Raw genomic sequence first — 14,959 nt, 5'->3', positions numbered from 1 at the left:
TATCACGCCTGTAATTGTGCTACTTCATATGGCAAAAGTGAAGGTATTTTGCAGCTGTAATTAAGGTCCCTAATCAGTTACCTTTGTGTTAGTCAAAAGGGAGCTTATCTAGGATAGACCTCATCTAATCAGATGAGCCCTTTAAAAGAGGGACTGAAGCCCTCCCTGAGTTCAAAGAAATCTTCCTGCTTGCCTTGAAGAAGCAAGCCACCAAGAGTTCATCAGATGCAAGGGAATGAATTCAGCCAACAACCCTGTTAAACTTGGAAGAGGACAAAAACCTCAGATGCTATCATAGCCCTGGTCCACACGGTGACTGCAGCCTTGTGAGACTCCAAACAGAGAACATAGTTAAGTTGTGCCTAGACTCCTGAGCTGCCAAAACCATAAGATGATAATGTATTGTTCCAAGCCCTACATTTACGGCAATTCATGACGTAGCTGTAGAACACTGATACACCAAAGGAAAGAGAATATGGAGAGAAGCAAAGATGGTAAAAAAAAAAAAAAAAAAAAAAAAAAAAAAATTCTGACAAATGACAAATGTACCTGCCTTTGAATGACTGGGGAAAAAAATAAGGACAGTAAGGGGGATTAAAAGGGAGGATGATCAGGCAGAGACATCCAGAAAATAATATGGCAGACTAGACTGATACAGGAAGCTCTCTCTAACTCCAAACACATAGAAATCCTATTATTTTTTCTTTTTTTTTCCCAATGATCTAAACATGTTTTTTAATTGTTTAAAATATATAGCTAAGCAAAAAGCAAGAAAGAACAACCCCATGTGCCAGAAATGAAAAGAGGCCCAAAGTAAGGGCATCAAGTGAGAGAGAAAACAGAACAGCTCACAGGAGTAAAAGAAACAATTATAGGCCTTTAGGACTGGAGTTTTAATACCGCTTAGGAGAGTTAAGTGGTCATTCTTGGACCTGTGCTTGATGGAAAGCTCGCATAATCCTGGAAACCACACAGGGCTGTCCCGTTAGTGAGAATGGGAAAAAGAAAACTCCACCAAAACAACATAATAAGACAATAAAAAGAAATAAGAAGAATTAGAAGTGAAGAGACAAAGGTTTCACTATTTTTAGGTGATATAATAATTTGCATTTAAAAGATACAAGATAAACTATTACAACCAATAAAATAAACTTTTATAACAGATTGTTATAAAGTTTACCAAAACAAGATCAGTATATAAAAAGCACTAGTGGGCCAAACGTGGTGGCTCATGCCTATAATCCCAGCACTCTGGGAGGCAGAGGCAGGCGAATTGCTTGAGTCCAGGAGTTCAAGACCAGCCTGGGCAGCATAGCAAAATCCCGTTTCTACTAAAAATACAAAAAAATTAGCTGGAAGTGGTGTTGCATTCCTACAGTCCCAGTTACTCATGAGGCTGAGGTGGGAGGATCACCTGAGCCCAAAAGGTCAAGGATGCAGTGAGCTGAGATAGTGCCACTGCACTCCAGCCTGGGCGACAAAGCGAGACTCTGTCTCAAAAAAAAAAAAAAAAAAAGTGTCCCTTGGTTCCAGCAACATCCAATTAGAAAATGTAACCAAAAGAGTTATTTTATCATAATGACAAACAACAAAGTTAGAATTAACATAATAAGTAATGCCAGAATTTTGTGTGTAAAAAATTTTAAGTAAACATTATTTATAAAATAGGTATAGCATACATATAGCTCAAAATTCAAAGATACAAAAAGAAATATAACTTTAAAATCTCCTCCCATCTTTCCCAGCCATCCAATTTCCTTTTCTGGGGCAGTCACTCTTTGTTTCTTTTGCATTTTTTTTAGAGATATCCTAGGCATACATAGGCAAATATTTTTTTCTTATTGTTTTACAAAATGACGGCATGGTAGAACATTCATCTGCACTTCAGTTTTTTCACATATGAATATATCTTGGGGTTAATTCACATCAGTACAAATAAAGTTGTTTCATTATTTTAAAGTGAAGCATCATATTCCTTGTATATAACCAACACCATATAAATGGAAATTGGCACCAACAATGTTATTGCAAAAATCCCTGTACATACATCATTTTCCACATTTCCAACTGCAAGAATATTTTAAGTTCAAATTGCTAGATGAGGAATTGTTAAGTCAAAGGTTATGTGCAGTTAAAATTTGATAGCTAAAACAATGGCCCTCCATAGAGGTTACACTAATGCACATGGCCACCAGCAATGTAGGTTAATGTACTGTTTTCTCCCAATTTTTCTCTCCATCTTAGTGGTTTTTTTTTCAAGTTTTTATCTTTGTCAATATGATATGTAAAAAAATGGTCTCATGCAAATAAAACAGGGAAAGAAATACTGCTTCACATTCACTAAGATGGCTATAATCAGAAAGATATAACAACAGGTTTTGGTGAGACTGTGGAAAACTCAGAACCTTCATATACTACTGTTAGTAGGAATTTAGAATGATGCAGCCATTTTGGAAAACAGTCTGGCAGTTTCTTGAAAACTTAGACATACTATTTAACCCAGCAATTTTACTCCTAGGAATATACTCAAGAGAAACGAAAACGTATGTCCATGCAAAAATTTGTACATGAATATTCATAGCAGCATCATTCCACCAAAACAGTAGAATAATCAAAATGTCTATCAGCTGATGAATGGATAAAGAAAAAGCAGTGTATAAATACAATGGAATGTTGTTCGTCTCTAAAAAGGAATGAAGTCCTGATACATGCCACAATACAGATAAACCTTGAAAACGTTATGCTAGGTAAAATAAGCCAGTTGCAAAAGACTACCTATTACATAATTTCATTTGCATTAACTATCTAGAATAGGCAAATCTATGAATACAGAAAGTAGATTACTGTTTTGCAAGAATGTGGGATGCAGGGAGAGAGGGGCTGAGGATGATAACTAAAGGCTACGGTATTTATTTTGGGGGTGATGAAACGTTCTAAAATTGATTGTGCTAGGCACAGTGGCTCACACCTGTAACCCCAGAACTTTGGGAGGCCAAGGTGGGTGGATCACCTGAGGTCAGGAGTTCGAGACCAGCCTGACCAACATGGTGAAACCCTGTCTCTATTAAAACTACAAAATTAGCCAGGTGTGGTGGCCCATACCTGTAATCCCAGCTACTCAGGAGTCTGAGGCAGGAGAATCGCTTGAACCCGGGAGGTGAAGGTTGCAGTGAGCCAAGATAGCGCCATTGCACTCCAGCCTGGGCAACAAGAGTGAAATTCCATCTCAAATAAAGAAAGAAAATTCATTGTAGTGATGGTTGCACAACTGTGAAACTATTTCAAAAATGGTCTTGGTATAGTTTTAATGTGTATTTCTATTATTAATAGTGAAGTTGAACATCTTTCATATATGTATTAGCCTTTCAGGTTTCTCCTCCTATGAATTGTCTATTTTTATCACTTACTTATTTCCTATTCATTTTCTTTTCCTTATCAATTTACAGGAGTTCTTTGTGCATTTTAGCTTCACTGAGATGCTTTACAGATTGGCAAAAATTAGAAAGTTGATGTGGCAGGCAAAAAAAATGACCTCCCAAAGAGATCTACATCCTAATCCCCAGAGTCTGTGAATATGTTAGGTTACACGACAAAAGAGAATTAAGGCTGCAGATGGGATTAAGGTTGCTAGTGAGTTCACTTTAAGATTGAGAGGTTATTCAGGTGAGCCCAATGTAGTCACAAGCATTCTTGTACTATGGAAGAAGGAGTGAGAAGAAAGAGTGTTAGAGTAATAGGAGGTGAGAAGGATTTGACTGGCCATTGCTGTGTTTGCAGATGGAAGGAAGCCATCATGAGCCAGAGTGCCTGTAGCTCTAGCAGCTAGGAAAGGCAAGAAAAAGCAATCTCTCCTAGAGGCACCAGAAGAGAATGCAGCCCTGCCAACACGTTGGTTTTTAGCTCAACCATACCCATTTTAAACTTCAGACCTTCAGAACTGTAAAAATTTGTATTGTTGCAAGCCAGTAAGTTTTTTTTTGTTTTTTTGTTTTTGTTTGTTTGTTTTTTGAGACGGAGTCTCGCTCTGTCGCCCAGGCTGGAGTGCAGTGGCGCGATCTCAGCTCACTGCAAGCTCCACCTCTTGGGTTCACGCCATTCTCCTGCCTCAGCCTCCCGAGTAGCTGGGACTCCAGGCGCCCACCACCACGCCCAGCTGATTTTTTGTATTTTTAGTAGAGACGGGGTTTCACCATGTTAGCCAGGATGGCCTCGATCTTCTGACCTCGTGATCCGCCTGCCTCAGCCTCCCAAAGTGCTGGGATTACAGGCGTGAGCCACCGCACCCAGCCATAAGCCAGTAAGTTTGTAGTAATTTGTTGCAAAGCAACAGGAAACAAATAAAGCTGGATAAGACAAAATTCTGGAAAGAATGTGGGGAAACATATTTTTATGTGGTACTCATATGAGTGCCAACTGGCACAGCCAATTTTGGAGAGCAATGTGGTAGTACTTAGTACAACTGAGTGGGTGCATCTCATATGACCCAGCACTTCTGTTTCTGGATACACACCTCATAGAAACACCCAGATATGTACACAAGGGACATACATTAGGATGTTCTTTTATCAAGGTATTATTTGTGGTAGCAAGGAATTGGAGGCAACCTAGAAGCCCGTCAGTATGAGCATGGCTATGTAAATGTGGGTTATGCTGGTGATGGAATGCTATGCAGCAGGCTGAAAGAATGAAGCTACTTGTAGCAACATGGATTGACTATAAAAACATAATGTTGCTGGAGAAAAAACTTAAAAGCAACATTAAATCTATAACATACTACCATTTATTTACAATTTTAAAGCATATAGCAATGTATTTTATCACAGATCCGTATGTATGTAAATAAACACAAGGGATGTGAATTGGAAAGATATTTATAAATAAGAGTGTCAATGGAGTAGAAAGAAGAATAGCATTGAGATGAATGATAAATGAGGGGAAAAGAAAATAAGATAAAACAAAAAATTAAAAAGGGATGTGGACTTAAAAAGACAGTTGCATACTGTGAACTCCATATACTGACAATTTTACTCAACACAATTCTGTACGTCTAGGGCAGGGCGCGGCAACTTTTCTTTAAACGGCCAGATAACAAATATCTTAGGCTTTGCAGGTCATGCAACATTCACAATCTCAAGGGTTCAGTAGAAAAAAGCTACTAGATGGGCAAAGAAGCACAAGTAATAAGACTCATAACTAGAAGAAAAGTCAGCAATAGAAACAGACCCAGAAACAACAGAGATAACAGAAATAGCAGACAAGGATTTTACAACTATTATAAAAATCTCAAGGATTTAAAGAGAAAAACTAATAATAAGAGAAACTAAAACTATAAAAACAAACGGAATTTCCAGAGCTGAAAAATACTTTAATATCTTACTTATGTAAAAAACTAATTGGATGGATTTCACAGATTTGACGCTGCAGAAGAAAAAGCAATGAACTTGGAGATACAGCAATCAGCAAGCTGAAGCAGAGAAAAAAAAACTGAAAAAAAAAGTGAATAGAGCCTCAGTGACCTGTAGCACAGTATCAAACACACCAAAATTATGTAATTAGAATCTAGCGATGGTAGGCAGAAGAAACAACTGAAGAAATAAATCTGAAAAGTTTTCCAAATTTGGCAAAAACTACAAAACCACAGATCCAAGAAGCTCAATAAATACTAAGCAGAATAAACACAAAAGAAACCACACCAAGGCACATCATAATATAATAGTTGAAAATCCATTATAAGGAGATCTGAAAGGCATTAACAGAAAAAAAAATTACATACAGGAGTGCAAGATTAGACTTAACACTGACTTCTCAACAGAAACGATGCAAGCCAGAAAACTATGAAATAATATATTTAATATGCTGGGAGGAGGAGAAGTAAACCTAGAATTTTACATACAGTAAAAAAAATTCTTCAAAAATGAAGGCAAAATAAAAATTTTTAAGAACACAAAAGCTAAGAAAGTTTGTCAAGAGCAGACCTGTGCTATAGGAAATATTAAAATAAGTTCTTTAGGCTGAAGGGAAATGATACCAGCTGGAAACTTTGATCTATACAAAGGAATAAATAGCACTGGCAATTGTAAATATATGAGGAAATATAGAAAATTTTGGGTTTTATATTTTTTAATTTTTTAAAAGACAACTAAGTAAAGCAAAAATAGTAATAATGTATCATGGGGCTTAAAACATAAATGAAAGTAAAATGTACAATCAAATAGTACAAAAGACATAAGGATAGAAGCATACTGTTGTAAAGTTTTTGTATTATACATAAACTGGCATACTATTTGAAGGTAGACTGAGATAAATTAATAATAATACATATTTTTAAACTATCAGACATATGAAAAGATGTTTGCAGTCAAAGACACACAGTGTAAGGCAATGAAATATCATTTTTCACGTTAGATTGATAATTACAGAAGATTTATAGCATTCACTATTAGTGATAATGTGGCATGCTAGTGGAAATATGAATTGCTACAATTTGGATAGTAATGTGGCATAATCCATTAAAGTGAAAAAGCTCATATTCTTTGATTCAACAAGCTACATGTGAGATTATGTTACCCACAAATAAAAGCACCATATATTTGTACAAGTATATGTGTAAGAATATTTTTATTTTTGTGAGTATGCTGCATTTTCGGGGAGGCAAGGGGGCAGGTGGGAATTAGAAACCTGAAGACCTGTAAATAAGAGAATGGTTGACTAAATCTTAGTACATACATGGTATGGAATACTTGTAGCTATTGAAAAAGAAATGAGGCCAGGCATGGTGGCTCATGCCTGTAATCCCAGCACTTTTGGGAGGCCGAGGCTCTGCTAAAAATACAAAATACAAAAATTAGCAGGGTGCGGTGGCACATGCCTGTAGTCCCAGCTGCTTGGGAGCTGAGGCAGGAGAATCGTTTGAACCCAGGAGGCGGAGGCTGCAGTGAGCTGAGATCGTGCCACTGCACTCCAGCCCGGGAAACAGAGTGAGACTCTGTCGAAAAAAAAAAAAAAAAGAGAGAGAGAGGAAAAAAGAAAAAAAATGAGAGTGTTACTATGTGCATTATGGAATGAAGTTTGTGTCATGTGGTAAAAGGAAAACAAAAGATAGATGGATGGACAGATAGGGAAATAGAATAGCTCAATTTGTTTAAACCTAGAATATATTTTCTGTATGGCTTAAATATAAAAAAAAACCTAAAACGCTTTTATACATCTATAAAGGCATGAAGAAAAATGTGGAAAGATTCTCATAAAACTATTATTTGGGAAGGAGAGACTGGAGGGGAAAGGAAATATTATTAACATTTGATACTACTCTGCAGTGTTTGATTTGTAGAAAAGGACACTTAATTGAGATTCTTCCTGCCTCAGTTTTAGCAGAGGTCCTACAGGCCAAAATAAAAAACTAATGCATTCCCCACTGAAGACAGTGGTACTTTGGATCAGTGACTTCTGGTGTGTCACATGCTTTTCTGTTTCCTAAGCTGAGCATTCATTGTCCCTGTTGCACCATTTTATATCCTTGGAGCGGGGCAGGGCAAGGTGGGAGGTGCAGGTAACCTGGGTTTTTTACTTGTTTGTTTACAGGCTGTGGACCCAGAGGAGGCATATCTCACTAGGTAGCCACCACTGCACATTTTTCAGAGAGCTTGGCTCTGAGCTGGATGCCATGACTGGACAGGACTTTGGGTTGTCTCATTTGGGAAATCAGACTATTTTCTATGTATGAGAAGTAGGGAAAAAAAGGACATTTGAAGCCAGAAGAGTGGAATGTAGAAAAGAATCTTAATGATTATACATCCACATTTCAGAGTACTTTTCATAGGGCTTCTGTTGATGTACTCTACAACAAACCAAAAACAAACAAACAACAACAGCAACAACAACAAAAATGAGGAACATATGTGTGGTTTTATGTGGGAATGTTTGTGAGAAATTTGCCTTTTATGCAAATCACTCTCCTTTTTATAAGAACTTGCCAAAGTTTTGCACCACCAAAAGTTCTGGCTCTGATGATCAGGTAACCAGCCATGACATGATGGAATCTGTGAATCCTGTGACATATGTTTAGATTTAGCTGCTAAGAATAGCAGAGCCAGTTTGTGAGTAAAGTTTATGTTGTGTAGGACCCTGCAGCTATCACAGCTTTAAATTTGCCTCATGTCTCACTTTACTCTTTAACCTTTATGTTCATTTAACAAGGCGTCCAGCAACCTAAAGACCTCTCGAAAACGCACTGCTGCTCTCCAAGACATGGCAATTTCCATGTGGTTTGTTCATCTTTTTTTTTTTTTTTTTTTGGACAGTCTCGCTCTATTGCCCAGGCTGGAGTGCAATGGTGCCATTTTGGCTCACTGCAACCTCTGACTCCTGGGTTCAAGCCATTCTCTTGCCTCAGCCTCCCGAGTAGCTGGGATTATAGGTGTGTGCCACCATGCCTGGCTAAGTTTTGTATGTTCAGTAGAGATGGGATTTCTCCATTTTGGCCAGGCTGGTCTTGAACTCTTGACCTCAGGTGATCCACCTGATTCAGCCTCCCAAAATGCTGAGATTATATGTATGAGCCACTGAGCCTGGCCAGTTTGTTCCTCTGTAAACAATGTTTGTGCTTGTTAAATGTCAGTTGTGGAGAAGGTATAAGTCTACATTTTAAGAATTATGGAGATTATTCATAATCTGAGAATCTGGTATTGCACTATTTTAATTTTATATAAACTTTTTCAATACATAACACTACAAATATATTCAGGAGTTATGTTGGTGTCCTATAAGTTTAATGCTTTGGAGAGATGAGTAAAACTAACAAAGTAAAAACTTTTAGAAATGAAACTTTTACAAAATGAGGCAGTTAAGGTTGAACAGTTAATCTTAGATTCTGAGTTTCCTCATTATAAGTAAAAGTTTAAAATGATGTTAAAACCGTCTTACCAAGTTTAACGAGTGCCAGCATTCATTTGATGCCCTAAATGACTATGTTAGCAACCACCTCTTAGTATTTATCCTGACAAGTGACACTTCAGGAAAAGCACATCTCAGTTATTCATAGAATAGTGTGATTACGTATTTTCAGGGTGTTTGGTATCAGCAATGAACCAAATTAGACATTTAAAGTAATGGAACTATACCAGAAATGGAAACTGAACTAGTATTTCCTAGAAAAGATTTTGTCACTGTCCCTGTGGTTATCCACTTAATTGAGCTTTTGATTTACAAGTACATTCATTTACCTAACAGCTACACAGAAGACCATATCATACCCATAGACTTAAAAATGATTACATTAACAATCATAGTTGACATTTTGTGTTGTACATTAGGCTCTTGCTTCATCAGGCATCGTCTACCATCTAGGGTTTATTCTTTAGAAAGCACAGAAGCAAGTTTGTTTTTGTTGTTATTTTTATTTGTTTTCATTGTTATTTTTGTTTTTGTTTTTTTCTCTAACTAGACAGGCAACCACTGACAAAAGCCATGCCTGTATTAGTGAAACTCCCAGATATTAATAGGAGAAGAAGGCAGAAAAAAGAAGTGGGGAAATAGGCCTCTACAGATGGTGATTTCATACAGAAAGGTTACCGACTTGCTAAGAAAAATTATATTTAATTTTCCAACTAATTTTTAACTGTCGAAAAATGTGAAGATTGAACAACACCTACAATCCTGTTGAACTGGCCAAAAAGAATGGGATCTCTCCAGAACAAGTCAGTTCAACTCAATAAATACTTATTGACTACCTGCCCTGTACCACTCAGTGTGCCAGATGCTGAAGATAAGGGATCGTTGCATGCATAGAGTTTATAATCCAGGGATCATGCAGGATAAGAGAACCACTGTTATCAATGGCAATCAGTGCAAGTCTTCGCTTGATAATGTAAGTCTAAGTTAAACAATATACCGATGGACCTAGAGCATGATAATTTCTCAAATAATATTTATGTAAGAGTGGTCATCTTCTGACTTTTTTTTTTCTTGCATCTAGGGAAAAGAAGAGAATAAAGAAGGCTATCATTGTTACATGCATCTTACTGTATTCTCATAATTTGTTGTGCTTGCTTAACAACTAGATTCAAGTTCTTTCCTCAATAGCTCTCATCTGTTCCCTCAAAGAATATGCCTCAGATGCATTTGAAACACCATTTTGTGTCTCACTTCAGCAATTTTGTAAGGTGCTGCCATTAGAAGTTAATAGAGCAGTGGTCTTTCAACATTTTAGATGGTATACTCCTTCAGAAAAAAAAAAAGCATTTTTGAGAAACATCCCCAACATATGTTTGGTTGTTTTTTTATTTCCTTGAAAACCATATGTATATGTATATGTGTGTATATATATATATATATACACACACACACACACATGCACACACAATTATATAAATTAAATTTTTAAATGAGATAAAGAGTAAAATACATTTTTGAAATTATTGATTTATTAACAAAATTAAAAGCCTTCCTTCTCACTAAAAAGTATTGAAAAATCCATGAATTATGCAAGATTGTTTTAACACTTGGCTGTAATAATCTTATTCCTGATATCAATCAGTTTTTAAAGTAATGAGAAGCTGCTGCGTTTTTATATTTTTTAACCAATGGATTCAAAATCCACTGAACTGCTCAATTAAAAGATTGAAACAAAATAGCAAATTGTTTCCGAGTTTTTAAAAGCATTTTCTGTGATGACAATCATAAAATCTTTAGTAAGAAACACACACAATAATGGGAACACTTTGAAATATTTGTTTTCAAATCGTCTCCTCATAACAACGTATCACTTGGTGTGAAAATTACCTTGAAGAAACAACAACAAATAAACCTCTGGGGTTTTTTGTTCTTCAAAAAGATCTATTAGATAACATACACTGAGAGCCATATATCAATACAGAAAAGATCAGCAAATTTAGGATATTTGGGGTTTTTTTTTTTGTAAAAATAAAGAAAATAACTCACTTTCAGACAACTTTTAAAATCTTTGTTACAAATGATTTTTACAATTATGTATCATCTTATTACAAAATAATATTAAGATTCTAGATTCTATGATTTAAAAGATTTTAGTAAAATTATTCATGTAGATAAATTACTAAAGCATGTAAACTACAGTATGTCACAATCCCATAAAGACAATCTACTGTACATTGTTGATTCTAAGATGTACATTTTTCATATTTAACATCTCAAACATTGAGAGCGGTTCTAAGGTAATGCCCAGAAGCGTGGTATGTAGTTGTCCGCTTCTGCGGGCTCAGCAAACCTGTATTGGGCTCAGTGGACTAGAGGAAAACTCCAGAGACAACGGGGGGGCAGGGGGGAACTTTAAAAAAAATTCGATAGATAATATACATATGTTTAAAATCTAAATTTTATTTAGAGATATCTAAATAAAATCTCTAAACTAAATAAAATTTTAGTTTAAAAGATTCTAAATGGAGAAAGCATTGTTATTGTTTACCTGGCAGTTCTTTTTATTTCTTACTAGTGCATAAATAATGGTATGTCTTGTAATTAAGGAAGTCTTAGATTTAAAGAAATCTAAGTTGACGGGTGCCAAGGCTCAGGCCTGTAATCCCTGCACTTTGGGAAGCCAAGGCGGGAGGACTGCTTGAGGCCAGAAGTTTGAGACCAGCCTGGGTAACAGAGTGAGAGTCTGTCTTTATAGATTTAAATAAAAGTTTTTTTCTAAGTAATATTGTCATAAATATTATGTCATAAATATTATGCAGAGCTGCCGACCCCTCTGCACTCTGGGCAGTTTTCCCTCTTGCCTGAGAACACCACTTATAATACGGGACTTATATGGGGGTGGTGACACGCCATCTGTTCAAGTTTAACTTTTTTCTCATTTTTTAGACAGCAAATACAAATGGAAGTTCCAGTATGTTCTGCCCGCACTCCAGTGGGCGGTCTTGTGCACAGCCCACTTGGGAGGCCTCGGCGCTCAGGTGTGGTAAGAGCTGGGAGGTGCAGAGCACAGAGAAAGGACATCTGCGAGGAAAGTTCCCTGATGGCTGTCAACAAGGTGCCACGTCTCTATGGCTGTGAACGCTGAGAACACGATTTTGTCGCGCCTATCATATCTTGGTGCATAAACGCACTTCACCTCGGTCAACCCTTGCTCCGTCTTATGAGACAGGCTTTATTATCCGCATTTTATATGAGGGGAAACTGACGGTGGAGAGAGAATTATCTTGCTCAAGGCGACACAGCAGAGCCCACAGGTGGCAGAATCCTACCCGAGCCCGCTTCGACCCGCGGGGTGGAAACCACGGGCGCCCGCCCGGCTGCGCGTCCGGAGCTGAACTGAGAAGCGAGTCCTCTCCGCCCGGCGGCCACCGCCCAGCCCCGACCCCCGCCCCGGCCCGATCCCCACTCGCCACCAGCTCCCCGCGCCCACCCCGGAGTTGGTGGCGCGGGGACGGCGGGCGCGGAGGCGGGAGGCGGGAGGCGGGAGGGCGGGCGCTGGCACCGGGAACGCCCGAGCGCCGGCGGAGAGCGCGACACGTGCGGCCCAGAGCACCGGGGCCACCCAGTCCCCGCAGGCCCGGGACCGCGCCCGCTGGCAGGCGACACGCGGTGAGTGACCAGTGGCTTGGGGTCGGGGACAGAGAGAACCCCAGGATCCCGGACCAGCGCGGTGTCTGCGTGCCCGGGATTCCGTGCCTCGCGTCTCCCGAGGGGGCTTCGGCGACGGCTTCTCTCTTAAAAAAAAAAAAAAAATATATATATATATATATATATATATATATTTTTTAAAGTCTTCCAATACGATCCCAAATGGCTTCTCTTCATCACAGTCCTAACGCCCTGGGCACAGATGTTCACTTGAAGGTACTGGGTTGTGGTTTGGCTGGATGGAGGGGAGGGAGCGCGCGGACTGAGCCTCCAAGGTACTCTCTGGGCCGGGGCACAGAGTGGTGGGCTCACACGGAAGGGAGCGGACGGCGACTGGAAAAGGGCAGAGGGCACCCCTGAGGGTCCAGCCTTGGTTCAGGCCCACAGACGTGGCTCCCGTTGCTTGAAAATGTATCAAATGTGAGTAAGATATTGGGGGGGGCCTTCCGTAGTCCCGGATGAGGGTGAACTATCCCTGTCTCAGCAGGCTTTCCTGTGGCCTCTGGACTGACCCCGAGTCCCTGCCTGGCCAGTTACTAGCAAGATGCTCTGGTGCAAGCACATTGGCCAGCCTCAGTTTTCTCTTCTGTGAAATGCCTCTTCCTTTGTGAACTATGAGGCCCTTCTCATCTCCCTAGGACACACTAAATATCAGTGTCAGCATTGTACGGGATTATGTTATCTGTACCATTAGATCCAGGTCTTACAAATAGTAACCTAAAAGCATACAAATAGACCTTGTCTAAGAACAGGATCCTGGCACAGTGGCTCAGGCCTGTAATCCCAGCATTTTGGGAGGCCAAGGTGGGCAGATCACTTGAGGTCAGGAGTTCAAGACCAGCCTGGCCAACATGGTGAAACCCTGTCTCTATTAAAAATACAAAAATTAGCTGGGCATGATGGCGCACACCTGTAATCCCAGCTACTCGGGAGACTGAGGCAGGAGAATTGCTTGAACCCGGGAGACAGAGGTTACAGTGAGCCAAGATGGGGCCGCTGCACTTCAACCTGGGCAACAGAGCGAGACTCTGTCTTAAAAATAAATACATACGTACATATATATATATATACACACATATATATAAAGAATAAAGCAAAATTAGTCCTTTTTTCCCCATTTTTAAAACTCTAGATAATTGTTATAATCTGCTATGTGTGTGCTCTGTGTAGATGAACATCTTTGTTGAGCACCTACTGTGTATTTGGTTTTTGGATGTATATTATCTAATTCCTTAAAAACAAGGTGAAATTGTTATTAGTATTCCCATTTTACAGATGTGGAAACTTACATGTTTCACACAGTTAGAGAGTTACAGGTTTCTGGCTCGAAACTGTGTTCCTTCTGTTTCTACCTCTCTAGCTCAGAACCTTATAACCACCTCCACTTGAACAAACAAACGCTGGATTCTCATTTTCCATTAATAGGAATGGTACAGTGCCCTATTTCTCTGTCCAACACATAACTAAAAGGACCTTAGTGGCTAAGAGCTAACACTTTCCTTCCCTATTTTAATGTGAAATCCTCAATACATTACACTATCTGTTAGGCACAGCAGGCTCTAGAAAAGTTTGCAATATGCTCTTTTCCATATGTCATGCCTCCTGAATGTCATGTTTGTTATATAGGCTGATAAATTCCCAAACTCTGACAAATGGAATATTTTCTGTATTAGAATGAGTTTTAGTGTGAAAAAAAAATTCTAAAGCACACGTATAATTTTTAAGGTAGAAAAATCCTCCAAGTACAGTAGGTATTGGGCATCCTTTCTCAATTGTGGACTTATTTTTGTATTGCTGCACCTTCTTTGTTCTCTACCAAATTATTTGTCATCCTTGTAATTACACTCACAGCACTGCTGTCAACTCCTACAAATAAATTTGCGCAGAATGGCGGGACACGGTGGCTCATACCCGTAATCCCAGCACTTTGAGCGGCTGAGGCAGGGGGATCACCTGAGGTCAGGAGTCTGAGAGTAGCCTGGCCAACATGGCGAAACCCCATCTCTACTGAAAATACAAAAATTAGCAAGGCATGGTGGCACACACCTGTAATCCCAGCTACTCGGGAGGTTGAGACAGGAGAATCGCTTGAACCCAGGAGGCAGAGGTTGCAGTGAGCAGAGATCATGCCACTGCACTCCAGCCTGGGCGACAAGAATGAAACTTAATCTCAAAAAAAAGCCAGAAGTCTTATACAATTTCCTTTGCCCTTGGAAGTTTCTAGTGCTCTTCGCTAGTGTAGCAGTTGTTTGTTTTTGTTTTTGTTTTCCAAATAAGTATTGAACATGTACATTATGGTCAGTGCATTTGCTGGACTTAGACTTAGCGAATATAAAGAAATGTAAGGCCCAGTTCATGA

At 39.0% G+C, this 14,959-nt stretch overlaps 2 protein-coding genes across 15 annotated transcripts in view; both read left to right on the top strand.

The window, feature by feature from the left end:
- The window catches only part of IL23R (interleukin 23 receptor), a 141,885-nt gene extending 132,020 nt beyond the window's left edge, over positions 1 to 9,865 (top strand). For both annotated transcript variants that reach the window (XM_054483624.2, XM_054483653.2), the window contains one exon: positions 9,443 to 9,865. In XM_054483624.2, the coding sequence (XP_054339599.1) occupies positions 9,443 to 9,457 (15 nt within the window). In that variant the 3' untranslated portion in view covers positions 9,458 to 9,865. The remainder of the gene's footprint in view (positions 1 to 9,442) is intronic.
- Positions 9,866 to 11,950: 2,085 nt separating this feature from the next.
- The window catches only part of IL12RB2 (interleukin 12 receptor subunit beta 2), a 93,634-nt gene continuing 90,625 nt past the window's right edge, over positions 11,951 to 14,959 (top strand). For 8 of the 13 annotated variants that reach the window (XM_054483587.2, XM_054483581.2, XM_054483577.2 and 5 more), the window contains exons 1-2: positions 12,053 to 12,561; positions 12,744 to 12,816. The gene's annotated coding sequence lies outside the window, so the exon portion shown is untranslated. Of the gene's footprint in view, positions 12,562 to 12,743; positions 12,817 to 14,959 lie in introns of all 13 variants that reach the window. The other 5 variants (XM_054483528.2, XM_054483537.2, XM_054483491.2 and 2 more) reach the window with 2 other exon arrangements.

Source organism: Pongo pygmaeus, chromosome 1 (assembly GCF_028885625.2).
Source record: "Pongo pygmaeus isolate AG05252 chromosome 1, NHGRI_mPonPyg2-v2.0_pri, whole genome shotgun sequence".
NCBI classification, from domain to species: Eukaryota; Metazoa; Chordata; class Mammalia; order Primates; family Hominidae; genus Pongo; species Pongo pygmaeus.
This window is presented reverse-complemented; position numbering and strand designations above follow the sequence as displayed.